Source organism: Dendrobates tinctorius, unplaced genomic scaffold (assembly GCF_039654945.1).
Source record: "Dendrobates tinctorius isolate UK_male_01 unplaced genomic scaffold, ASM3965494v1 ptg000203l, whole genome shotgun sequence".
NCBI classification, from domain to species: Eukaryota; Metazoa; Chordata; class Amphibia; order Anura; family Dendrobatidae; genus Dendrobates; species Dendrobates tinctorius.
In genome coordinates, this window is record NW_027361870.1 from 27883911 (window position 1) to 27911740 (window position 27830).

The 27830-nt window shown below is 44.8% G+C and overlaps 1 protein-coding gene across 2 annotated transcripts in view; it reads left to right on the forward strand.

Moving 5' to 3' along the window:
• Window positions 1-6290: 6290 nt before the first annotated feature.
• Window positions 6291-27830, forward strand: part of PSME4 (proteasome activator subunit 4) — a 219507-nt gene continuing 197967 nt past the window's right edge. Inside the window, exon 1 of one of the 2 annotated variants that reach the window (XM_073553924.1) lies at window positions 6291-6630. In XM_073553924.1, coding sequence (XP_073410025.1) covers window positions 6428-6630 — 203 coding nt within the window. In that variant the 5' untranslated portion in view covers window positions 6291-6427. The remainder of the gene's footprint in view (window positions 6631-27830) is intronic. The other variant, XM_073553925.1, reaches the window with a different exon arrangement.

Consider the following 27830-nt stretch of genomic DNA (forward strand, 5'->3'; position numbering starts at 1 on the left):
CAAGATAAACAAGACACAAAAACAAAACATGGATAAGGCTACTTTCACACATCCGGTGTGTGGGGTCCGGCGGCGTGTGGCGAAAAGCCGGGCCGCCGGGTCCGGCCTGCAGCCGTGACACCGGATGTGTATGCGGCGAGACTATACGGCTCCGACATTATTAAAGGAGCCGCAGGACGAGGTGGACAGAGGCAGCCGATGAGAGACAGCTGCTGAAAGGGAGGTGAGGGGAGGAGAGGATAGGAGAGGGGAGGGGAGAGGGGGGTGGAGAGAGAGACATGGGGGGTTAACACTTAGTGTCCAGGCGAGAGAATCTCTCTCTCTTGCCGGGCACTTGTGGGGTTAACCCCACAGAGAGATCTCTCTCTCTCACCCAGACACTGTGAGTGTTAACCCCACAAGTGCCCGGCGAGAGAGATCTCTCACAAGTGTCCGGGTGACAGAGAGAGATCTCTCTCTCTCTCGCCGGGCACTTGTGGGGTTAACACTCACAGAGTCCGGGCATGCGCTGTGGAAAAAGCTGGTCCGGCGCTGACAAAAAACGTTGCAGGGAACGTTTTTTGCAGATGCCGGACGGCTAATTTATGCCGTGTCCGGCAACAACCGGACACGACGCATAACCATCCGGCACGATGCGGCGACAATGAAAGCTTATGGGACAAAACCGGATCCGGTGCTGGATCCGGTTATGAAAAATTTTGCCGCATCGTGCCGGATGACAAAAACCGGATGTGTGAAAGAGGCCTAACAGAAAACCTCTATCATACAACAGCACTAACCAACAATAGGATAGGGACAGGGAGGAATAAACTATATGGGAACAGGGAACAGGAGATAAACACTCAGTAACTAGCGGTGACGTCACAGAGCCTGTGCGCGCTGCTTCCATTCATTCCGCAGTAGTTTACAGTTGGAGAGTTTGCATTAGCAGCGCTCTGGCTGTAAACTGTTAATGTTGTGAAAGGGTCACCGAGGAGGATGGCAGGAACAAGCTAAGCCACCAGGAAACCAGAGGGGTTGGTAACTAAGCGGATTGCAGACCCCTGATCCAACTAGCAGTAGCCGTGGAGCGTTCCTACGATGCCCTAGACGCCTCAGCACAGCCAGAGAACTAGCTAAGCCTAAAGTCAGAAAGGTGAAATCTAAACTGCCCCGGAGCAGATCCCCAAAGGAATAGACAGCTCCCAAACATATGTTGTCGGTGAGACCAGATGAGACACAAACACAGGCAGAGAATAGACTGAGCAAACGGTGGGGCCCAAGCTGTCTAGACAGGACAGGACAGAAAAGATACTGTCTGCAATTATGCAAAAAACCCTAAAAAATCCAACACATCTGAAATACAAAAAACCTGAGGCCACACGACCTCACCCCCGCTAGATCAGCACTCTGGTGTAAACTGGAAGCAAAGCAAAATATACTGATATAACAGGGGACTGAACAAACTGACACAAGCTATAACATATGGAGCAGGGCCCAGCGCTGCCCCCAGCAGGGAGTACGCTGAACCCTCACAACAAAGCAGAAAGCAAAAAAAAAGGCACAACCAGATTAGATGCAAAGGATTAGCAAAATAATTACTTAACTGAACAATGCAGATCAGGCAGGAGACAAAAGAACTCCAAATGCACAAGGAGGAAATCACTAGCAACCACCAAGGGAAGATTGCTCAATTATATGCTCTCAGCCAGTAATCTCAGATTCCCAATTATCATCGTCAGGTGGCAAACTTCCATCAACCTGGCCAGCTCCACTACTCCCAGTAACCATCAGAGGGAGCTCCTGCTCAGAAGTCGGAGCAAGGGAATTCTCAACATGTTAACTCCTGAGATGGATTTACGCCGTGGGACATGACTGAGCGCCGGACAGTTATGGATATTGTTGGTTTATTATTTCATAATTTTTACAGGAGAACAATGGCCTTGATATGGAATTAGGAGTATAATATATGGAATTAGGAGTATAATAAAGCTTTAAACACTGTGTGTAGTGTATTCTTTCATTAAAATACTTTGTTCTTAGTGTGTGTGTTTATTTAACCCTTGAATAACTCTAGGATTAGTAATGGATAGGTGTCTTATTGACATCTCCCCATTACTAATCCGGGCTTAATGTCACCTTACAATAGAAAGGTGACATTAACCCCTTATGACCCCACTTGCCACTGCTACAGGGCAATTGGGAAGAACTTGACAAAGCTCCAGAATAGGCGCATCTTACCAGCCTGAGAATAGCAGCCCCCAGCTGTGAGTTTTGCCGGTTGGTTCACAAACAGAGGGGGCCACACATCGGGTTTTAATTCATTGATTCTCTCCTGCTCACTGTTGCCGGCAGAGCAGAAGAATGACAGCCACGTTCAGCACCAACATCAGGGAAACAGCGCTTACTGTAGCGCTTCTTCCACGGCGGCCGTCCGTGAACGCGGAGAACAGTGTGAAATGTTCTTCAGGTGCCAAGTTCAGCATGTTTTGCGGACCTACGCTCCCACAAACACTGTCATGTCAGCGTGTTTTGCACACGGAGCGTGTGTCCGTGAAAACACGCTTACATGTGCAGAGAACCATTCATGTTAATGTGTATACGTGTGTCAGTGTCTTCGGTAAGTGAGGAAACTGTGACTACATGTATCAGAGCTACTGACGTGTGAAACCGGCCTAACAGAGAGCCACATGCGGCTGTTAGCCAGTTAAATGCCGCTGTCAATCACTGACAGCAGCATTTAACACATGCAGGCTGGAAAAACATAATAAAGCCAGTACATCGGCACTCCTGACATGTTACGCAGGGCGCCAATAGATTGTCACGACAGTTGGGGGTCTGCAGAAACTCCTGCAAGCGTCAGCCCATGGCCGGCGTTCATAGGAGATCGTGATTTACGAAATACATAGCAGTGCTGCACGGGCAATTGGACGAGCGTAGCTTTAAGTCTGCTAAGGGGACTATTGAAGTCAGTAAATAAAAAAAAAGTTTTAATAAATATTGAAAAAATAACAAAAGTTCAAAGCACCCCCCCCCTCCTTTTAGGCCGGAGTGACACTAGTGAGAAATATGGACCAGTGCTATGCGAGAAAAAATCGCATAGCACTCGTACCAATGTTAATCTATGGGGCAGATCACATTTTTTCTCGGCCGTATTATACGTGCTGAGAAAATCGCAGCATGCTGCGATTGTCACTGTATTACGCCCGTAAAACGCCAATGCAAGTCTATGGGGGCGAGAAAAATACGGATTACACACGGACCAGACGTGTGACTTGCGAGAAATACGCACCTGTGTCCTTTAACGAAAGCCGGCAATTCAGTTTGCGATACAGTTAAATCACACTGACATGTTTAATAAAGGATATATACACATAGAATACACATATATATATAGTGTGTACATATATATATATATATATACACAATACATGTCATTGAGACACGTATATATATATATATTTATATTTCATAGAGTTCTACATAGCATAATAGCCGCTAAATCAATTGCTGGCTTCTGTAAAATCATTCCAAAACCCGATATGAAATCTTGAAATGACACATGATTTACATATATTAAATCATTTCATTTCATATATGTCTTTGACTAATAATTAGATTAGGGTATGTGTGTAAAATTTTGGACATGTAGGTGTTAAATTAACGGGTAAATTTGTTGAAAAAAATTGCGTGGGCTCCCGAGGTATTTTCACCGCCAGAGTGGGAAAGCCAATGAGTGAGGGCAGATATTAATAGCCAAGAGAGGAACCATTGTTTTTGCTCCCCCCTGGCTAAAAAAATCTGCCCCCAGTCACCCCAGAAAAGGGGCATCTATAAGATGCCCCTTTTCTGGCACTTAGCATCTCTATTCCCATTGCCTTCAGTGGTGGCTCATGGGTTAATGTCACCTTGCTATTGAAAGGTGCCATTAAGCCTGGTTAATAATGGAGAGGTGTCAATAAGACACCTCTCCATTATTAACCCTAGAATAGTAAAGGGTTAAAAAAGACACACACACACACACACATATATTAAAAATTCTTTTAATGAAATAAATACACAAAGGTTTTGACCAAATTTATTATTCTGTCAATCCAACAAAAGCCCTTGTTCGGTAAAAAAAAAATTAAAAGCCAGCAATATCCATACCTCTCCGCCGTTCAGTCAGGTCCCCCGCTGCAATCCATCACAAGGGGTTAACTAGTTTACAACAGGGACAGCTGCTAATGCTACCAGCCCTGCTGTAAACCACTGCAGAATTAATGAATTCATGTTTGCGCAGGTGCCCCGGCTGACGTTTCAATAGCAAGGTGACATTAACCCATTATTAACCCATGAGCCACCGCTAAAGGCAATGAGAATAGAGAGGCTAAGTGCCAGAAAAGGCGCATCTTATAGATGTGCCATTTCTAGGGTGGCTGGGGGTAGATTTTTTTTATCCAGAGAGGGGCCAAAAGCAATGGTCCCTCTTTAGATATTTTTTAACCAGAGAGGGGCCAAAAACAATGGTCCCTCTCTAGGCTATTAATATCTGCCCTCACTCACTGGCTTTCCCTCTCTGGCAGAGAAAATACCATGGGAGCCCATGCAATTTTTTTCAATGAATTAACTCGTTAATTTAACTCCTACATGTCCAAAATTTTACACACATGCACTAATCTAATTATTAGTGAAAGATATATATAAGACTAAATTAAATGGTTTACTGTATGTAGACCATGTGTCATTTCACGTCGGGTTTTGGAATGATTTTACAGAAGCCGGCAATTGATTTAGCGGCTATTATGCTATGTAGAACTCTATGTACTACAAATATGTGTATATATATATATATATGTCTCAATGACATGTATATATATATACTGTATATCTAAATGTATTCTATGTGTCTTTATCTATTCTTTTGTTTGTTTTTTAACCTGTCATTGGGCTCCATTATATGTCCATTTTGCAAACCGGTGAGAAAATCTCAGCATACGGATGTCATACGGATGCTTACATGTGCAAAAATCGCATCCTAGCCTTGCCAACGGATGACATACGGATCACTGTTCAGGGAACCTTTCTGCATATTTCGACCGTAAAATGTGGACCGCATTTTTATATGTTGTGTCTGACTTCAGCCTAAAGGTACTGTCACACTTAGCGATGCACCAGTGATCCCGACCAGCGATATGACCCGGTCAGGATCGCTGGTGCGTCACTAAGTGGTCGCTAGTGAGCTGCCACACAGGCAGATCTCACCAGCGACATAGCTGGGGACGGGGGTCGCTACTTACCTGTCAGATGCGGCGATCCTGACGTCCTCCCGCCCGCGTCCACGCGTCGCTCGTCGTCACAGCAGGAAGCGCCCGACGAGAAATGGGCCAGGACCTACTCGCGTGATCAGCGATAACCAGCGGGGGAGCCGTCGGAGGTAAGTGTCACACATAGCGATATCGCTATAACGTCACAAAAGCCAGTGACGTTATAGCGATATTGCTAGCGATATCGTAGTGTGACAGGCCCTTTACCCCATTTAAAATAAAACAATAGAAAAAATAACAATAAACATATTTGGCATTGCTGCATTCAGAAATTCAAAGTATGAAAACAATTATTACAACGGCCAAATTACTTTTTTTTGGTTGCGGTGTCATTGTGTTAAAATGCAATAACGGGCGATCAAAAGATCGTATCGGCACCAAAATGGTATCAATAAAAACATCAGCTCAGGGCACAAAAAATAAGCCCTCACCCAACCCGAGATCACGAAAAATGGCCACATAAGCACATTTTTGTTTTCTTACAAACTTCCCTTCATGACCTTACCATTTTCTGTTCTTGCTCTTAGCTTTTTTTTTTCTTCCCCTTCTTTTTTATTTTTCCGCCAGTTACGGCCATGTGAGGGCTTGTCTTTTGCGGGACGAGTTGCACTTTTGAACGACGCCATTGATTTTACCATATCGTGTGGTGGAAAACAAGAAAAAACATCATAGAACGGTGAAATTGCAAAAAAAAAATGCAATTCCACAATTATTTTTCGTTCACTAAATGCTAATACCGACGTGCCGTTATGATTCCCCAGGTCAGTACGAGGTCGTAGATGCCAAACATATCTAGTTTTTTTTATTATTATAGTCTTTATTAGGCGCAAATTAACCTGTAATATGCTGCAAGTATTATGGAAGCAGACAGACGGCCATAGCTCCGTGCAGCGCAGCGTGTGAGGGGGGCTAGGACCGCGCATAGCGGCGCCTGCACCAGTCATGTGACACATTCCAGCGTGACGTCACCAACCGGATTGCGGAAAGGGGCGGAAGTGACGTTGTGAAGCCCTTCAGGGTGACGTCTTTGCCCTCCCTTCAGCTGCTTCGTCACCGGTAGACTGAGTGAGGAGAGTTGGGAGAGGAGTGCAAGTCAGAGGCCGGCGCGGTAGTGACCCTCAGCAGCAGCGGGGAGTCCGGTCATGGGCACCAGGGAAGAGAGAGCGGAGCAGCTGGGCTTCAGACCCCAGAAGGAGATCGTGTACAACCTCCTGCTGCCCTATGCGGAGCGCCTGGACCGGGAGTCCAACGAGCTGCTGGCACAGATCAAGAGCAGCCTGGGCCGGGCCGTGCACCTGCGGGAGCTGTGGCCGGGAGTGCTGTTCTGGAGCAGAAAGCTGAACACGTGAGTGCCGGGGTTGTGTGCTGTCATTGTGTGCGGTGCCCTCACTCATGGCTGCCGCTGTTCACACGGTGCGTGCCCGTCCTGTCCCCACAGTCAAGTGCAGAATTGTTCGCCGCTGTCGCTTCGGTCGTGCGGTCCTCAAAGCGCCAGATCTGTGGTGTGTCTGATGCCGATGGCAACCAAAAAGATGGCGGAGGTTCTGCCTCTTCCATAAACCCACAGGGAGGTTCAGAGTTGCTAACTTTACTAGTTTATGCCCCGCGTGTGCGATCGCCGTTGTCCCCGTCGTGTCGTACGCATATATTCTTTCCATTAGAGTTGGTGTGAATCGCTGTGCACCTCCCAGTCAGTCGGCCACGACCGTAACCTCTGACCATTGGACGGTAGAGGGAGAGCCACCATCTACCTTCCGCCAACTGCGGATCTTCCATTTAATCAAAGATGACTTTGCCCCAGGCCGACGAATCATAAGCAGAGTCGCGGCTGTCGTCAGTGAGTGACGGTTCTCTCTGCTTCTGTTCAGATGTTACTGTCCTGACTGATGGACTAGGCTAGGGCATGCGAATCGATTGGTACCAACTCGATACTACTGTCTGCGACTGGCTTATTGGAATAGGGTGCCATTGGCATCTTCCAATCATGCAGCAGATGTGAGCACCTTACAAATCACCATATGCCTTCATATTAATTGTAATATTATGCCATCATATGCCACAGAGCTTTTACTGACATTATGATCCCTCTAGATTCTCTATAGGCATTTCTTTATAGTGTGGGAGGAAACTGGAGAACCTGGAGGAAACCCATACAAACTCCCTGTATATATTGTCTTTTGTGTGATTTGAACCCAGGACACCCAACGCTGCAAAACAATAGTGTTAACCACTGAGCCACCGTGAAGCCCCTATAGTCGGACCTATACAGGGGTTTCGATCATAGTGGGTGGTTAAAGAGCCTCAAGTTAACCAACCCTACAACAGCTCCATGTCAGGAGATCCCATCGATAGTGTGAACTTGGCCATCACCATCTGCCAAAGTGATGGGACTGTTGGGTTGCCTGGACACCCTAGTTAACTATTCAGGAATTTTGATTCCTGGAGAACAAATATGGCATGCAACCACTGATCATATTATTATTATTATTATTATTATTATTATTATTTATTTATATAGCACCATTGATTCCATGGTGCTGTACATGAGAAGGGGTTACATACAAATTACAGATATCACAGTAAACAAACTAACAATGACAGACTGATACAGAGGGGAGAGGACCCTGCCCTTTTGGGCTTACATGCTACAGCATGGTGGGGAAGGAGACAGTAGGTTGGTGGGTTGCAGCAGTTCCGGTGTTGGTTGAGGTGATATCACCGGTAGTGGTGAGAGAGAAGGAGGTAGCAGGGTCATTGCAGGCTGTAGGCTTTCTTGAAGAGATGGGTTTTCAGGTTCCGTCTGAAGGATCCAAATGTGGTTGATAGTCGGACTTGTTGGGGCAAAGAATTCCAGAGAATAGGGGCTATTCGGGAGAAGTCTTGGAGGCGGTTGGGTGAGGAGCGAATAAGTGTGGAGGAGAGAAGGAGGTCTTGGGAGGACCATAATGCTTGGCTTGTAGTGTCAGACTAAGGGCTCATACTCGCATGCAAGAAACTCGCACGTCAATACCCGGCACTGCCGCCGGCACTCAATCGGAGCGTTCAGCTGCATAGAGATACATGGAGCCACACGCTCCGCTCCCGAGTATCGGCGGCAGTGATGGGTATTGACGTGCGAGACTCGTCTGAGTTTCTCGCATGTGAGTGTGAGCCCTTAGGGATAGAACTGCGATTATTATTCTCATTTCTACAGAGGGTCACTTTATGGAAATTGTCAGGTAGTATGACACTATCTTCCTCTTCTGTCAAATTGTTGAAAATTGTATCTAGTTATCTTTTGCTTCCCTTCGGTTTCCAATTACCAAAGGTAAATGTTAAAGGAGTAGAAATGTAAAGTTAGGACATCCCCTTTTCTGTATGCTCTGGTACTTCATACGGTCTGTCAAATAACTATTCCCGCTCTGGAGGACTTGGTGTAAACATAGATTTTGTGGTCACGCTGTCATTTAAATACACCTGTAATTCCACAAATGCACATCCACTTGCAGCAGTACAGATGGGATATCAGCTCTGTGACCTAGTTTCTCTTATTTAGAGAAGGTGTTGCCCTGATTCAGACCTTATGTAGATGCTGATTGTGTTCAGCTGAAAAGATGGACCCCTCTAGAAAAGTCAAAGGTAGGCCAAAGTTGCATGCTTGATTGAAGCCTATGTCTCTGTCAGCATGTCTGACTCTGGGTTCAGACAGAAGTCCAGACTGACTCAGAAATAGGTGTCCGGAGGTGGGCTGACCATGGCTTTATCCTAAACTTGTGCAGTTTTCTAATTGATTGGGCACAAGATTTGTGGTAGAGCTGCACGAACGGTAGTTGGGTGCTTAAAGTGTCTGTATCCAAAGCTTTAGCATCCGGACCATTGGTGCAAATTCAGATGCCCTTGAAACAACGTTCCGTATACGTACCTTGATGTGGGCACCTGCCATGCGTCTCTTGATCCGAAATTGCCAGTCACATAGGCTTATATGAGGCTGTGGATTTCAAGTGGAGAGGCTTTCTTCCAGTCCCTGCATCCATGAAGCTTTGGCAGGTTGCAGGTGTTGAACATTCAGCCATGTGTAATACAAGGTAGAAGACATCGGCACTGAATAGGAGCTGATCTGCAGGACTGGGCAGCAATTTTACGCTCCGTACACAGTTTTCATATAGCCTTTGCTGGAGTTAATAAAGGCTGATCAGCGGCCATGTCTTGCTGACCAATTTGATATTGATGTCCTATCCTCATTAATATTATAGCAATGGACAACCCCTTTAAATGGCATTCTTTCTCTTAATTTTGAATGACATCTATGGGGTTTGGATTATGTTCATTGTCACGTTCAGCTTTCCTTGTATCAGAAACTGAAACACACTGACCCGATAAGGACATCTCAAGGACTTCTATGTACCAGGGATGCCGAATGTTTTTCTATTCTTCCATATTTTGTGCAGAGCATCAGGCACGTTTTGTGGCTGTCACGTTCCATCGCTCGCTGTTGGCATCCTATTGTCTGTTTCCTGTAGAAGCGTACCCTCTCTTTGGTATTGGCTAGATATTTTAGTCTCTGTGTGATGGATGTTCCTCCTGGTACATAGTATAAATTACTTTCAGGTTAATGTGACCTCTAGAGGAGAACACAGACTGTGCTGCAAGTCTCTGTGCTCATCCTGGAGGATCTGTGGCTCTGACCGTTACCTTGTCTCCATGTATAGCCTCACATCTTCCTCCCATTATGTGATTTCAATCAGTGGCTGACGCTGTATGTATGTGACACACACGGGGTGACCTCTGTGCCATCGTTTCTCCTGTTGCTACGTTGTCATTGTGTTTATACACATCTAGTATTATTAGATGTCTTGTTTACGGAGGATCCTGTTCCTCCTGGCAAACATTTATCCCTATTTACTAAATCCAGGCCATGTTCTGTTGCAATCATTGAATGACTTTGCAATGTGTCTGCTGAGGTGTAGGTCATTGTACAGTATATTGTGACAGCGCTATCTATCCCGGGAGTATAACCTCACAGTCAGATGATCCCGGCCTGTGGATATACTGTGTGTATATTAGCTCTGGATGCCGCACATTGTGCACTGTCATGTTTGGTTTACTTTTAGCGTTTTGTGCCAAGAGGGTTTTTTTTTCCTACCTTATGTAGGAAAGTTTTCCAGTACAAGTGCTTGCATGGTGCACCATTGGGTGTCAGTCTCTCCCCGCTGTCATTTTACGTACATTTATTCAGATATATGCACGCATGCAGCCTAGTTTTAGAGTGAAGATTTGTGAGACACTGAAAGGAGAATCTTTACTTCAGTGTATACCAGTTTTTATTTAGTGACTGCTATATGCATAGCTAACTGTAGATGTTAGTAGTACATGCAGTCATAAGAAAAACTAAGTACACCCTCTTTGAATGACCAAAAAAATTGGTTATTTGAAGGTCTTAAAATTAGGTAAATTCAACCTCCGATGAACAGCGCACATGACAAATTAGTGTTATTATTTAACAAAAACTACCGTAAGCCAAAATGCAGAAAGCAGTGTACGTGTGTTTTTTTTTTTTTTTTTTTTTTTGTAGGTATACCCTTACTTTTTCCATAAGAATTAAGGCTTGTTTGCACATTCGTTTTTTACATACGAGTGCTTATTTTTTTTTTTTTATTCTTCCATGAATAGCACTCGTATCTGATATAGAAGGGTTAATGGTTTCCTGTGTTCTATACTTTTAGTATTAACCAGCATTAAAAACTCCTAATCGAGGTTTTCATACTTCATGTAATAACTTTCTTATCTCATATGAAATGTTTTGAGGTTTTGCAAGACTGTGTTATGGGTACATGATAAAGTCATCATGATCTGGGTAATGGGGGCAGTGTGTGGCGATTCCTAAATGGAAGTTACATTCTCTGCAAATTGTATAAGAAGAAGCATTCGCAGGAGAATAATTAGAATTGTCTTGCTCACAAGCGTGCTTTCTTTTCTCTGAGCCATCGTTATTTTGGAGTGCGTAATCTCTTAGTTCGGCCTCACTGGTGATCGGTCAGAACAAAACTGTTGTAGTTGATTTTGACACCCAACATTGAGCCGTGGTAACCAGCCTACTCGAAAACCGTATGCGGGAGGTTCCTATGGGGCTGCTTGCATGTCGTATTTTTTTTCCTCAGACCAAGTGGCCCATGCAAAATTGCGGGAACATTTCAGTGAAAATATCTGACAGCATTCAGGTGACATCCATTTGTCACTTATAGATAGCAGAAGCTGGAGAAATGTTTTTTTTTTTTTTTTTTTCAATCAATCAGTGAAAAAAATATTTCTTTTCCCCACTCCGCTGCCGTTCCAGCGGTGTTGGCACTCAAGTTCCCGCAGCTCACGTGAGGCCGTTAGACCATGCAAGATCTGCACTAGCTCGGGTGTCCTCTGAGTATTTTGGCGTGCTCGGAGATTTAGTTTTCGTCTCATCTGCATGATTTACGACTTGTAGACAGGCTGAATACATGTGGGAATTCCCTAACAAACAGGCATTCCACACATGTATTTAGGTTGTCTCGAAGTCGCAAATCATGCAGCTGAGATTACGAAAACTAAATCTCCGAGCACACCAAAATACTCGGAGGACACCCGAGCATGCTCGGAAAAACCCGAGCAACGAGTATACGCGCTCATCACTAATCTGCACCCAATCAGCACTAGCGTTGCGGTCCCTGCCTTCGGATGTATCAAACATCAACAGGAAGTCAGGGCTGCGACACCATTAATCATTGCTCGATCTGTCCTTGGAGTGAGTTTGCTGGGACTACCACCACTGGGAAGATTGTCAACTGTCTTGAATGTTTAACACTTGAGTCAGTTTTGTTACTGTAGAGCAGACTACAGACTGTGGGAATCACTGATGGCATTCGGTGAGCACATGCCTGAATGCCATAGATCCGCAAACAGCTGCAACTTATCCCCTTTAGGCCTCATTCACACGTCGGTCCGTTTTTCTTGTACACCAGGAAACTGTCAGTTTTCGAACACTGCCGGTTTGCAAGTTTTTCCTACGTACAAAGAATTGAGAGGTCTGTACAACTGTGGGACAAAATCTAAAAATAAAAACCAGAAAATCACACTGTATGATTTTGGAATGATTAAATTGCATTTTATTGCATGAAATAAGTATTTTTTTTTTTTGTAACCCCTTTACGACTAGAAGCATTTTCATTTTTGCTCCCCTTCTTCCCAGAGTCATAACTTTTTTTTTTTTGGTCAAAATGGCCGTGAGGGCTTGTTTGCGGCACAAGTTGTGTTTTTTGAATGACACCATTGTTTTTTAATGTATAGTGTACTGGAAAACGGGGGAAAAAATTCCAAGTGTGGTGAAATTGCAAAAAATTCCCCATATTATTTATTTTTTTTTTTAGCCATGTTCACACTGAATGCTTAAATTGACTTTCCACTATGATTCTCCAGGTCATTACAAGTTCTTTTTTTAAGTGGCTAAAAAAAGTCGTGTTCTGAGACCTGTAGCGTCTCCATTTCTCATGATCTGGGGCTTGGCGAGAGCTTATTTTTTGCGTGCCGAGCTGATGTTTTTATTGATACCATTTTGTTGTGGATACGATCTTTTGATCGCCCGGTATTGCATTTTATTGCAATGTAGTGGCGACCCAAAAAACTAATTCTGACACTTTGAATTTTTTTCACCTGATGTCGGAAATTGGGTAAGTCTGCTTCAGGCCTCTGGTTGTCATGCAGATCCATGGGTGACCGATGGACGGGATTTATGACACGCTTCCGTTAAGCGCAAGTTAAATGCCGCTGTCAGAAATTGACAACGGCATTTAACTAGTTGACAGCTGCAGGTGGGAATGTGCGGGGTCAGCTCTGGAGCCCGCACCATAGAGGGGGAGTCCAAGGTCGGCGTATTATTACACTCGATGTTGGAAAGGGGTTAAGTGCTAAAAAATAACTGGGAAATTTGTAAAAAAAAAAAAAAAAAAAATTGCCAGTTTAATTTTTTGTGTGATGAGGCTGGGTGAGGACTTTAGTTTTTGTGCCCTGAGTTGACATTTTTATTGATACTATTTTGGGGTGCAAGGTTTCAGTTACCGGTGCCTTTTATTGTAGTGTTGCGGCGGGCAAAAAAAAGTAGTACTGGCCCTTTTTTTTTTTTTGTCATGGCAGTGGTAAACAATCGGATTAATTTCCTCTATATTTTGATCAGAATCTTATGGACATGGCAATATCAAATGTGTTTTTTTTTTTTTTTTTTTTTTTTTTTTTGCCCCAATTTCTTTTTATTTTTAATTCAGGAGGAAAAAAGTGATTTGAGGTTCCATACACAGCAGTGCTACAGAACTGCTGTGTATACTGAAAAATCTCGGTCTCCTATAAGCACCAACTACAGGCTGTCTTTCACCGGAGTACCATCATGACAAGCCCGGAGGTCTTCAGCAGACCCCTGGGTATGGAAGAGAACCCATTCTACTGAGCACTTCAACGCATGCAAGCAGTCCCTTGCCAGCTTTAAGTCCACGCTCTCTGCCGCAAAACAAATTTACTTCGCATCTCTCATATCCTCTCTGTCTCACAACCCTAAACAGCTCTTCAACACTTTCAATTCTCTACTCCGTCCCACAGCACCTCCTCCCCCTCCTCTCATTTCTGCTGAAGACTTTGCCTCCTTCTTTAAGCAGAAGATCGACAGGATCAGACAAAACTTTGGCCCGCAGCCCCCAATGCCCCTCTTAGCCGCTCAGCCCCGTTCTGCAAAAGTCAGCTTCTCCACCATGACAGAAGATCAGCTCTCCACCCTTCTGTCAAGATCACACCTCACCACTTGTGAACTCGATCCACTCCCGTCTAACTTCATCCCTAACTTGGCTACAGTCTTCATCCCATCTCTAACACACCTCTTCAACCTTTCACTTAAAAATGGTGTCTTTCCCTCATCCTTAAAACATGCCTCAATCACACCCATCCTCAAAAAGCCCTCCCTTGACCCATCCTCTGTGTCTCTCGCCCGATATCTCTTCTCCCTTACGCCTCAAAACTACTGGAACAGCATGTATATCTTAAACTGGTCTCCCACCTCTCCTCCCTCTTCGACCGGTTACAATCTGGCTTCTGACCACATCACTCAACTGAAACTTCCCTAACTAAAGTCACTAACGACTTACTAACCGCCAAAAGCAAGCGACACTACTCTGTCCTCTGCCTTCGACACCGTAGACCATTCCCTCCTGCTACAGACTCTCTCATCTCTTGGGATTACAGACTTGGCCCTATCCTGGATCTCATCATACCTAACAGGCCGAACATTTAGTGTCTCCCTCTCACACACCACCTCCTCACCTTGCCCCCTGTCTGTCGGTGTTCCTCAAGGCTCTGTCCTAGGACCCCTACTATTCTCCATCTACACCTTTCGCTTTGGACAGCTCATAGAATCCCACGGTTTGCAGTATCACCTCTACGCCGATGACACGCTGATCTACTTATCTGGACGCAACCTCGCCTCCTTACAGACTGAAATCCCACAATGTCTGTCTGCTATCTCAGCCTTCTTCTCTGCTCGCTTTCTCAAACTGAACATGGACAAAACAGAATTCATCATCTTTCCCCCATCTCACTCTACCCCTCCACCAGACCTATCCGTCAATGGCTGCTCTCTTTCCCCAGTCCCGCACGCTCGGTGTCTTGGGGTGATCCTCGACTCTGCGCTCTTTGAAACCACATATCCAAGCCCTCGCCTCCTCCTGCCGCCTCAAACATATTTCCCCGGATCCACTCATTCCTCAACCACAAAAACACTAGTGCATGCTCTTATCTCCCACCTCGACTACTGCAACCTCCTACTCTCTGGCCTCCCCTCTAGCACTCTGGCTCTGCTCCAGTCCATCCTACACTCTGCTGCCCGACTAATCCAACTGTCTCCCCGCTATTCCCCAGCCTCCCCCCTATGCCAGGCCCTTCACTGCCTTCCTATTGCCCAGAGGCTCCAATTCAAAACCCTAACCATGACATACAAAGCCATCCACAACCTGTCTCCTCCATACATCTGTGACATGGTCTCTAGGTACCTACCCGCACGCAACCTTCAATCATCTCAAGATCTCCTTCTCTACTCCCCCCTTATCTCTTCTTCCCACAACCGCATACAAGACTTCTCCCGTGCTTCCCCCATACTCTGGAACTCTCTGCCGCAACACATCAGACTCTCACCATCAACGGAAACCTTCAAGAAGAACCTGAAAACCCACCTGTTCCGACAAGCCTACAGCCTGCAATGATCCTCGGTCTACTGAACCACCGCACGACCTGCTCTACCCTCTCCTACTGTATCCTCACCCATCCCTGTAGACTGTGAACCCTAACGGGCAGGGTCCCCTCTCCTTATGTACTTGTGTCCCTTGTCTTACACATGTTTATTGTACCTGTCTATATTTCCCCTTTTCACATGTAAAGCGCCATGGAATAAATGGCGCTGTATAAATGCATAATAATAATGGATGATGTCAGCTGTTTCACACGCTGATTGGTGGAGGAAGTGACCGGAGGCCCCTCCTCCACCAATGCTGACTGCGCCTAGGCAAAAAATGGTGGAGAGAGCTGGCGGGCGGGCACGGTGTGGCCCGCGGACCTCTGGTTTCCATCCCCACGGCTGTCTCTGTCCGTGGGCTGGACTGAGACAGCCTGAGGGCCGGATGTGGCCCGTGGGTCGCACTTTGCCCAGGTCTGGTCTGATGTGTTCATGGACCCATAGACTTAAATGGCTGAGTGAAATTCAGAGTTTTATTTTTTTCCCTAGGAAAACGATGGCCTCCTGGAATAACATGGGTGATGAGTGCTGTCCATTAAAATGATGGATAACAGTCTTCCAAGTTACCATATATGGTCGTCTGCACGGTGGTCAAAATGCTCACTTGCCGATAATTTTTGCAGCACTGACATTGCCCAGTATTTTCAGCCTAATTTACAGATCTCCAAGATGTTATGACTAAAGTGCAAGTTCAGCCATGGGCAATTTCTTTCCTAATAGCTTGTACTCCGAGGTGTGTCTGCCTATTAAGTTGTTTCACAGAGAAATCCCTTTAGGACTCATACTCCGCTGTGCTAACCTCTGTTTTTCCTCTTCCAGTATTTATTCGCACACAGCAAATTGTAAAGGCAACCTTTCATGAGATTGATGTCTAAACCGTGGCCAACATGAATCCAACCCTGACTTCTCTATTGTAGCTGTCATGGCTCTGTAGTCGGAGTCTGAGTCTGAAGTTTGGCTCACCGACTCCACAGCCCCTGGGAGCTGTGTACGTTTTTACTCTGATACTCCGTCTCGAAAAGCCGTTGAAGAGTGATCTGACTATTCCTAGGCAGGTCCCCGGCAGCTTCTCCCCACACTGCTGCCATGGACTCACCGGTCCCACCATATACCCACACGTGAAAAGGGGAGCTGTCAGTCTAGGTGAGCAGGGTGGGTGATGCTTCCGGGGACCTGCCTGAGACTAGTCATCTGACACATTTTCCGGTTGGCTTTTCAAAGTAGGTTTTCCCTGAAACAAAGTAGCATTTTGGAGTAATATACAGCTGCAATAACGCAGCCAATGTCTCAACCAGCGTGTCTGATTCATGCTGCTCATAGTCTGTTTTGGTTGTGTTAATTGTGCAGCATCTACATGATTTCTGCAAACACTAATATAATCTACAACAGATCTGTGTGTAATCATAGCCATACATGCCAAGCAATGTCTGTAATGTTTCTGCAGGAAATCTTGTATTAACCTAATTGTCGGAAAAGGCTCTCGCCTATGCACAGGACAGGTAGTCATTTCTAGATATTGGATTTCCGAGCACAGGGACCCCACCGATCACTATAATAGAACCCTTATTCCCTTTAGAGCATAGTGGCAGTGTGCACGCTCAACAGCTTCTCCGTTCATTCCCTGGGGCTGCCAGAGATGGCGGAGTGCAGCTCTCCCATATGAAATCTCAACTCCCTTCATTTCCTGAGTTGTTGCGGCTTGCATCACCAGAGACTCAGTAGACTGTTGCATCCTATTTGCATTCATAGCACCGATCCTGACTGATAGTGCTTGCTTTCCTACCATGAGCGCTGCCTGAACCCAGATCGTGATACCCTGTTGCTGAAGGAGCCCAGTGTGGTCTCATCCCTGGCTCCTGTCTGCAGCTGCCAATCTGTACACTGATACTGGACGGCTATGGTACGTGCCCACTATCAGGAATTGCTACGGGTTTGACTCTGCGTATTTATGCTGCGTCAAACCGGCAGCGACCAGATGTTAAAGCATAGTGGATGGGATTTCTAGAAATCCCATGTCCACTAGACATGCATCTGCGCCTGTGCATCACCCACGGACACTGACATGTAGCTCGTCTTTCTTTCAAGACCATAGCAGGACAATTTCTCTTGTGGCGCCGCCAGTCTCTGCAACAGAAATGTAATCAATAGAATGTATTGAATGCGGTAAATCCGCACGGATCGGTGAGTACATGCGAATTTACCTGCGTTCATTAAAAAGCAGCATTTTGGACACAGTGAACGTACGCTGCAAAGTGCTGCTACTTCCAAATCGTGGGCACATAGCCTATAAAACAAAAGGATTGTTCTTCGAAACTCCATCTGCCTGAACTGTCTTTCTCCAGATATCATCTGTTGGGAGGAGGACCCCATACACCTCAGATTGCTGACTTTTATGTAGTGTGTATGGGGCCTTTAGGGGGAGCTTTTCGTGCAGCATAAAAATTGCACTGTGAAGTCAGCCTGGAAATTTGCAATTGGCATGTGCCTGCTGTGACTTTGGATGCTGTCATTATTTTTTTCAATGCTGATGGATCTAATCTCTGAGGTTATTCACATGTCAGGTTATTTCAGTAGTGGTTTTTTTTTTTTTTTTTGGGGTTTTTTTTTGGATCAAGCAAGATGTATGACATGCAGATGGTCAAAACGGACACACAAGCGAAACGGATAAAAAATGGTATGAATACAGCTGAGTGGAGGTCCCCAACAATGGGAAGGATATATTGTCAACAGACCCTTCTAGAAACAGGACACCCCCTTATGGGTACTATCTTATAAGTGATGTCCTTGTCATAAATATACTTTGCAAAATCTGCAGTACTTTGTCTTTAATGGAAAATATTCACAAATATTGGAGTTGGCAGTACGGTTATTTCTGCGAGTTGTGGCTCCTCTTCGTTCTTGTGTTTCTTGGCGGTCAGCAGTTTGGTAGTGATACCCTCCCACTCTCATTTTGCCTACTATACAGAGAGGTGTTTTTCGGGTCTGTGCCTGTAGCAAGCACATCGGTAACAGTGACCTGGTGTAGTCGCCTCACTGATGTCAGACGTCACCTGATTAATAGCCTAAAGTGAATGAGTTTAATGATGCGGGATGGTAGGAGTTTTAGTTTAGTGCTGACATCAGGGAGGGAAGATGTGACTTTCTTCTTATCCTACTTGCAGGGCTTTCCTAACATTGACACTTCCGGCCTGCAGTAATCCATGTTGTCTTCTTAACCCGTTGAGGACGCAGCTATTTTGAGCTCTGAGGACAAAGTGATTTTGTTTTTATATTGCTTGTTATCAGACAGCGGTATCTTTTTAAAATTCCTGTCATAGCTGTGAGAGGACTCATTTCTTGCATGCTTAGTTGTGGTTTTTAAATGGCAGCATACTTGGGATAATTTTTAAATTTTTTTTTCTTAATACACTTTTTTTTTTTTCTCAGTGGTAACCATATTTGCACCATTGTCTTTAGGTTTTCTTACTACTGGGTTAACTATGGTACTATCTTTATTGTGCCGTTTGATAATATTCTTTACCATATGTTTTACAGAATGTAAACCCTTCCATAACATAATCATTTTGTGATGCCATATTTTTACCCCATGAGCACACCATAAAGAAGTCATTGCATCACCAGTGCGATGACAGGTAAAGGGAGGAAACTCCAATCTAACTGCTTAGTTGTCGCAATCACTTTTGACTGCGCCATCTACGGAGTTGAACAGCCTTGATCGGAGTGGTCTCCAGTCCTGGCCGCTCCAGCAGAGTGATAGAGAAAACAAGTCCACCATAAACCCTCGACAACATCTAGCATAAATATTAGGCATTGCCTTCTATGATTTAACATGGCAGCACAATGCAGATTTCTAAGGAAAGATATTCAACAATTGCGCAATACATTGTTATAGAAAGACATGTCCCTTGCAGGCACAGCTGAGCTTCCATTTGCAGGATAGTGCTACTCCCTGCAGGCACAGCTGAGCTTCCGTTGGCAGGATAGTGCAACTCCTTGCAGGCACAGCTGAGCCTCCGTTGGAAGGATAGTTCTACTCCATGCAGGCATAGCTGAGTTTCCGTTGGCAGGATAGTGCTACTCCTTGCAGGCACAGCTGAGCTTCCATTTGCAGGATAGTGCTACTCCTTGCAGGCACAGCTGAGCTTCCATTTGCAGGATAGTGCTACTCCTTGCAGGCACAGCTGAGCTTCCGTTGGCAGGATAGTGCTACTCCTTGCAGGCACAGCTGAGCTTCCGTTGGCAGGATAGTGCTACTCCTTGCAGGCACAGCTGAGCTTCCGTTGGCAGGATAGTGCTACTCCTTGCAAGCACAGCTGAGCTTCCGTTGGCAGGATCGTGCTACTCCATGCAGGCACAGCTGAGCTTCCGTTGGCAGGATAGTGCTACTCCATGCAGGCACAGCTGAGCCTCCGTTGGCAGGATCGTGCTACTCCATGCAGGCACAGCTGAGCTTCCGTTGGCAGGATCGTGCTACTCCATGCAGGCACAGCTGAGCTTCCGTTGGCAGGATAGTGCTACTCCTTGCAGGCACAGCTGAGCTTCCTTTGGCATGGTAGTGCTACTCCATGCAGGCACAGCTGAGTCTCCATTGACAGGATAGTGCTACTCCTTGCAGGCACAGCTGAGCTTGGGTTGGCAGGAAAGTGCTACTGCTCTTGGCTTCCTTTTCACTTTCACTTTTTTTTTTCCAGAAGAGAAGCCTGAGGATATGCATGGGAAAAAAATACTGCAGTATTTTATGCGTTTGAGTAGAAAACTGCCAAGCATGGGAAAAATTCCACCACAAAATGCTTCATTTTAAATGTTTCATGTTTTCCTGGGATTTCACAGCCAGATTTTTTTTGTGGCAAAAAGGTGGAATAAAACATTCACATATTGCATATTTGCTGCATATTTTGCCTCTTGGAAAATTCATATCATAAACAGTAGCTAAGTAGAGTGGATTTTAACAAATCTACATGTTTTTGATAATTTCTCCACATAAATAGACATTTTTAAATCTGCAGCGTGTTGATTCTTTGTCAGGCAGTTTGCCCTGACCTGCTGGATATCAGCTTCTAGGTCAAATCATGGCTGATAACAGCCCATTCTTGTCTTTTCAGTGTTTGGAGTATATTATATCAGAATGAGGTTTTATTTTATTTTTTTTTTTTTGTCCACCCGCTTTTTAAAGATTAACCACTAGTACTCAGTGGAGTTGGTACCTGGGGAGTTTCTGGCCATTAACCCAAAATTTCAATGTTTTGTTCACCGAGCCACTTGGTTATCACTTTTGCCTTGTGACATGGGCTCCATCCTGCTGGAGAAGGGCATTGTTTAACACCTAATTGCTCCTTGATTGTTGGGAGAAGTCGCTCTTGGACGATGTTTAGATCCCATTCTGTATTCCTGGCAGTGTTCTTAAACTAAATTGTGAGTAAGACCCTTACACACGGATGCTTTAGTCCTCGATCACATGTTCAGTATTTGGTCAGTACTTTACATCTGTATTTGTAAGCCAAAACCAGAAGTGGAACAATCAGAGGAAAAGTAGAATAGAAACCAGTGCATTTTTTACCCACTCCTGGTTTTGGCTTACATTACTGAGCTAAAAAACTCACCACTCAATGTGTTCATGTGACCTAACAGTTGGCATGACACGGATCTCATGGTAGCGCTCACCTTTCCTTCTCCGGACAACTATTCTTCCAAATGTCCCAAATAGTCAATTGTTTTCTCTGCTGAAGCCTCTTCAGACTGTGACACGCGGGAGAATGATTGTCTGGAGAAGAAAAGGTGAGCGCTACCACGAGTAACGTCATGTCTACAGTAAAACATCCTGAGACCATTCATGTGTGGACTCGCTCACAATTGCCAAAGTCTTGAAAAATAAGGGTCAACACTGTAAATTTCAGTTTTTGCATAAATTTTATGTATTAAAGGGAATCTGTCACCGTTTTTTTTCGACTATGAGGTGTCGGCACCGACATCAGGGGCTTATCTACAGCATTCTGTAATGCTGTAGATAAGCCCCCGATGTAACCTGAAAGAAGCGGGGGGGCGGTCTGGTCTTGGTCCGATGGGTGTTGCGGTCCAGCGCCTCCCAGCTTCATATGATGACGTTCTCTTTCCTTCTTGTCGTGGCGCAGGCGCACTGCTCTGCCCTGTAGTGCGCAGGCGCCGGACCTCTCCCGGCGTCTGCACGCTGCAAGACTCTGCTCTGCCCTTTACAAGGCAGAGCAGTGCGCCTGTGCAGGAGCCACGATAGGAAGAAAAGAGGAGGACCGCATCGTATGAAGATAGGAGGCGCCGGACCGGACTGCGACACCCATCGGACTGGACCGGATGCCGGAGTGAGTATCATCTTCCTTTTTTTTTTTTTTTTTTTTTTCTTTCAGGTTACATCAGGGGCTTATCTACAGCATTACAGAATGCTGTAGATAAGCCCCTGATGTCGGTGTCGGCAGCTTATAGTCCAAAAAAAGTGACAGATTCCCTTTAATAAAAGTTAACCCCTTCCCAACCAGTGACAGCGTATGCGTCATGAAAGTCGGTGCCAATCCGACTAATGACACATATGCGGTGTCATAACATGAAAGCCCCCCCTAGCTCTGACTAGCTGTTAAAAGTGAAACAGCCAATCAGAGCGATTTGTAATATTTCACCAATGAAATTTGGTGAAATATTACAATCCAGCCATGGCCGATGCTGCAATAGCATCTGCCATGGCTGCAGACCGAGATCCCCCCCCCGACTGGTGAGGGCGATCGGCCCCCGCCATTGACGGCGGTGATATGCCGCCGCCGTCACCATCTGCTCCCCCCTGTACTACCTCCTATGTCCCTCTGGCCATCCCGGTTTCCCACCGTCCCGCATCATGGGCGCCACCATCTTGAAGAATGGCGGGCGCATGTGCAAGTGTGCCCGTCGAATCTGCAAAGCTGCAGATTCATTCATTCATTCATTTTGATCACTGTGATAAACTTTCAAAGTGATCAAAATAAAAAAAGTAAACCCCCATTATTATTTGTTAGGGTTGGAATTAGGGTAAAGGTTAGGGTTGGGCTTGGGATTAGGGGTGTGTTGGGGTTAGGGTTGTGGTTAGGGTTATGATTAGGGTTTGGATTAGGGTTAGGGGTGTGTTGGGGTTAGGGTTGGAGTTAGAATTGAGGGGTTTCCACTGTTTAGGCACATCACAAGGTCTCCGAACGCGACACGACGCCACCATTTATTCCAGCCAATTTTGGGTTAAAAAAGTCAAACAGTGCTCCCTCCATTCCGAGCCCCGACATGTGCCCAAACAGTGGTTTAATCCCACATATGGGGTATCGGCGTACTCAGGAAAAATTGCACAACAACTTTGGGGGTCAAACTTCTCTTGTTACCCTTGGGAAAATAAAAAATTGGGGACTAAAAAAATTATTTTTGTGGAAAAAAAAATGATTTTTTATTTTCATGGCTCTGCGTTATAAACTTCTGTTAAGCATTTGGGGGTTCAAAGTGCTCACCACACATCTAGATGAGTTCCTTGGGGGTCTAGTTTCCAAAATGGGGCCACTTGTGCCTAAACAGTAGAAACTCCCCACATAAGAGGCCCTGCATATGTACATGATGCCCTCAGACCATTCCATCAAAGTCAGCATTTCAAAACGTCACTACTTCCCTTCCGAACCCCGACTCCCCCACATATGGGGTACCAGCGTACTCAGGACAAACTGAGCAACAACTTTTGGGGTCCAATTTATCCTGTTAGCCTTGTGAAAATAAAAAATAGCGGGCTAAAGAATTATTTTTGAGGGAAAAAAAAAATGATTTTTTATTTTCACGGCTCTGCGTTATAAACTTCTGTAAAGCACTTGGGGGTTCAAAGTGCTCACCACACATCTAGATAAGTTCCTCGGGGGGGTCTAGTTTCCTAAATGGGGTCACTTGTGGGGGGAGCTCCAATGTTTAGGCACACAGGACCTCTCCAAACGCGACATGGCAACTGCTAAATATTCCAGCATATTTTCTATTTAAAAAGTCAAATGGAGCTCCTTACCTTCTGAGCCCTGCCCTGCGCCCAAACAGTGGTTTATAGCCACATATGAGGTATTGGTGTACTCAGGAGAAATTGCCCAAGAAATGTTACCCATGTGAAAATGAAAAAATTGATGCTAAAAGAATTTTTGTTGGAAAAATTAAAATGTCCATTTTTTCCTTCCACGTTGCTTTAGTTCCTGTGAAGCACCTGAAGGGTTAATAATCTTCTTGAATGTAGTTTTGAGTACCTTGAGGGGTGCAGTTTTTAGAATCGTGTCACTTTTGTGTAGTTTCTGCCATATAGACCCCTCAAAGTGACTTCAAATGTGAGGTGGTCCCCAGAAAAAAAAAATGGTTTTGTAAATTTTGTTGTAAAAATGAGAAATTGCTGGTCAACTTTTAACCCTTATAACTAACAAAAAAAAATTGTTAACAAAATTGTGCTTATGTAAAGTAGACATGTGGGAAATGTTATTTAATAACTATTTTGTGTCACATAACTCTCTGGTTTAACAGAATAAATATGGCTATTTCTCCCAGAAAACTATTGCAATTACACGTTTTGTTATCTAATTGTTAATTTCCTTTTGTATGTATTGGAACAACAGAAAAAAAGCAAAGAATAAACGGCAAACTGAAATTATATTCAATCAGGACCCCCAAAATGGGTCAGACTAAGTTATTGGCACCCTCAAGTTAATATTTGGTTGCACACCCTGTGGAATAAATAACAATTTCAAGGGCACTGACACTTTTGGCCATGACTGGTTTTACTTTGTCTCATTGCCTCCTTTTAAAGCAGCGGTTCTCAACCTGAGGGTCGAACAACCAAAACACAGGGGTCGCTTAAAGCCATCGGAAAATACATATTTCCGATAGCTTTAGCGGCTGAGAAGTCGTGCTACTGTCTGAAGCAGCGCTATTCCGCTAGAACGCACGCCGTTATGGATGCGCGTTCCAAACTGAATGCCTGCGCAGATATGATTGCATCCTGGGCCTAAGGGGCGGGGGGAACGCTCCACAGTCCATAGCAGCGCATTACGTGTGTCCGGCGCTTGCTGACGTCATCAGTGGGCGGACGCAGCAAGCACCGGAGGACAGAAGTCTAGGAGGCGGAGAGGCAAGAGGCGGAGAGCCAACAGAGCCTGTGAGACAGCCTGCTGGTGTAAAAAAAAAAAAAAAAAAAGTTAATAATGTAAAAATTACAGTTTTAAAGTAGCCACCAAAATTATTTTTTGGTTTGGGGTCACCGCAACATGAGGAACTGTATTGCGGGGTCACGGCATTAGAAAGGTTGAGAACCACTGTTCTAAAGAGTTCACCGATACCTGCATGGTCCTGTAATAGGATATCACTGTTGTGAGAAGTCGGTTTGACGATTTTTTACCCTCCTAAAATATTCAGCCATCACCTGTGAGTTGTATTATTGAAATTTGGATGGCATAACTTGGGCACAAAGTGGCAGACCACATCAAGTTACAGCGGGGGTCAGCAAATTCCGTTTTTGAGATATTATTTTAGTTTGCAGATCTAACCACTGTGCTTGACAACAGAATATCTGTAGTGCTTGCAAACAAGCTTCTTTTTTTGCTTTTATATATTGATCGTGCATGCACAGTTTTGAAGCTGAGCAGTTACCTGCTAATCCTGGCCACTTGCTCTTAGTAGCTAGACAGCAGCAGTGGTTGGCTTCCTAGGCAATGAGCTGTTAGCAAATGAGAAGTATTAATAACTAAAGAACAACTGCAAATTTTAATACATTCTTTGAAAAAGTTCTTGCTTCTATAAGCCTTATCCAACAATATATCTATAAAGAGGGAACAACTAACAGGTTTTCTAAAGGAAAAAAAGTGGTAACTCTGTTTTACAATATTTTCCAAAGATATCAGATCATTTGTTTCAGAAAAATTGGTAATTACTTGCTGCTGTAAACCCAGATTTGTTGTCAGAGAAAAAGGGCACTTTATAAAATTAAAGTGCATGTCAGAGAAAAATTTTAAATCCATAAGACCTCACCAGAGAAGGGACATATCACTGTCACATTGAACATATGGGACTAATTATTACAGAGGAAGAGAAAAACTAGTTTAAACAGGGGAAGTAAAAGAGAGCACGGTGATGCTTCAACCTCAATTGAAGTAGGAGCCCCCTGCAGTGACCCAGGTAATTACAGCAGGGAGATTTGTTGGGTTGATGACACTGAGGTGGGAAAGTGTGCTTCCATACAAAAAGGATTCCTCTGCTCAAAGAATCTTTCACAGCCCAGTCAAGTCCAGTGGATAATGGCGTCTTCCTCAATCCTGATATTTATGGGGGATATATTTTCGGTGTCGTAGCGAAGGGACTAACAAAATGCATTCATTCACATTACCGTAAGGCTGGCAGAGCCCTTACAACTTAATAACGTTCTGATGGATGATTCTATCCATGTCATTTTTCATCGCTATGATGACAATATGTACTGCCTGGGACCTCTGAAGATATCCTGTAAGTTGAGGATCTCTTAAAACTCTGAAAGACCTAGCACATCCCACAAGCTGCTGCCTCGTAAACAGAGTTAAGCAAATTTTCTCGGGTCCCTGCTTATTTGGTGAGCTATAGTGCTTACCAAATAGGCTGCAGAGCGAACCCGGCTTCCTGGATCGCACCAGCTGATCAGCTATTTGGCTCTGTAGCTGCATGTGTCGTGGCTGTGTGAAAGGCACAACACGTGCATGGAGAGCCCAACAAACAGGATATCCATGCATGTGTCGTGCCCGTCACACAGCCGTGACACATGCAGCTGCGGAGGCGGACAGCTGATCAGCAGGAGCGATCCAGGTATCTGGGTTCCCTTTGCAGCTTATTCGGTAAGCGCTATACCCCTAAGTGGCGTGCCAATTCCTTGACATCGGGTTCAGTAATTGTTTTGTTATTCCTTTTTATTTTATGTAATTGTATATATCTTATTGTTTTGTTCCAATTTTGTATCATCCTTGTATATTTTTTTTTAAAGACACTGCCTTCCTTTTAGGATTAAATATGTAAAATGTAATGGCTCCGTTCCTCTTGCCCTGTGGAGCCTTCACTCAATTGCATAACTGTCCTGACGGTTGTAGGCAGCAGGGTTGTGTTGCCCTGACAAACTGAGAAGTGGCTGGATGTGCGAGACACCCTTCCCCACAGGATATTATCCTTGACAACTGTTGGCACCATTGGATTTGTGTGACCATACCCCCCCCCCCCCCCCCCACTCCCAGCGGTTTTACTTGACAGTGCAGTACAAAGTATTTGTTTCCAATAAGTTATGTTGGTTTTACACATTAATGAACACAGACCGTCCTGCCGGACAGCTGGGTTTCGCGACTGAGCTGGTGCAACATCATCTCTTCACCAAGCTACAGTGATGACCTTGCGCCCTCAAAATCCACTTCTGGGATTCCGAAAGGTAAGAGATTCGTGAGCCTCCCACATAGCAGCCAGAGACTACGGACCTAGCAGATGGACCGGAGTCCGACAGATTGATCTGCCCATCTTTAGTGCTCAGTGCACCTTTGGTGTGGCTGAGTAGTTCAGTGCCACCTACTTGTTTTTCATCAATCTCCGCAGGAAGGGGCACTGCGCTGTTCGGCCACTCCAAAGGTGCACCAAACACTTGATTAGCCCGTTTCAATAAAGAACAATTCCTGGCACGACTTTTATTAGGGCTATGATCAAACCAAGCACAGCACTTTGTAAGGAACAGTCATACTGTGGTGACAGACGTCCATGAAATTGAGGATCATTGCTCTTTTCTAGTGATAATTTATTTTTCAGACGTGTGCGAATGTGTCATAATTATTCATTTAGATCTTTGTTCATTAGATTTGTCTTCATTCCCTGATAGTCCCACACACACACATCCATTTTTCTCTAAATTAATAACAAATACAGGACTGTGTTTTGTTTTTTTTTCCCCCTTTATTTATTTTTTGTTGAAAACTTATTTGCAGTTTTCAGACTTCTTTGCATTATTGATTTTCATCAATAGGACATGCTAGTAAGGCCAATTTCACAGGAGCGTATACAAAATCATCCGTTTTGCATCGTAAAAAAAAAATCCTTTTTCATCCGTATGCCATTTGTACATGTTTTTAATTTTTTTACATGAACATTTTAATAGGTCAAATACATAACCCGTATGTGATCTGTTTTTTTTTTTTTTTTTTTTTTTTTACGCAACCCTTCACTTGTAATGGGTGAGTCTGATCCAGAACATGGATCATAGTACTGCATGCTCCGATTTTCTTACATGC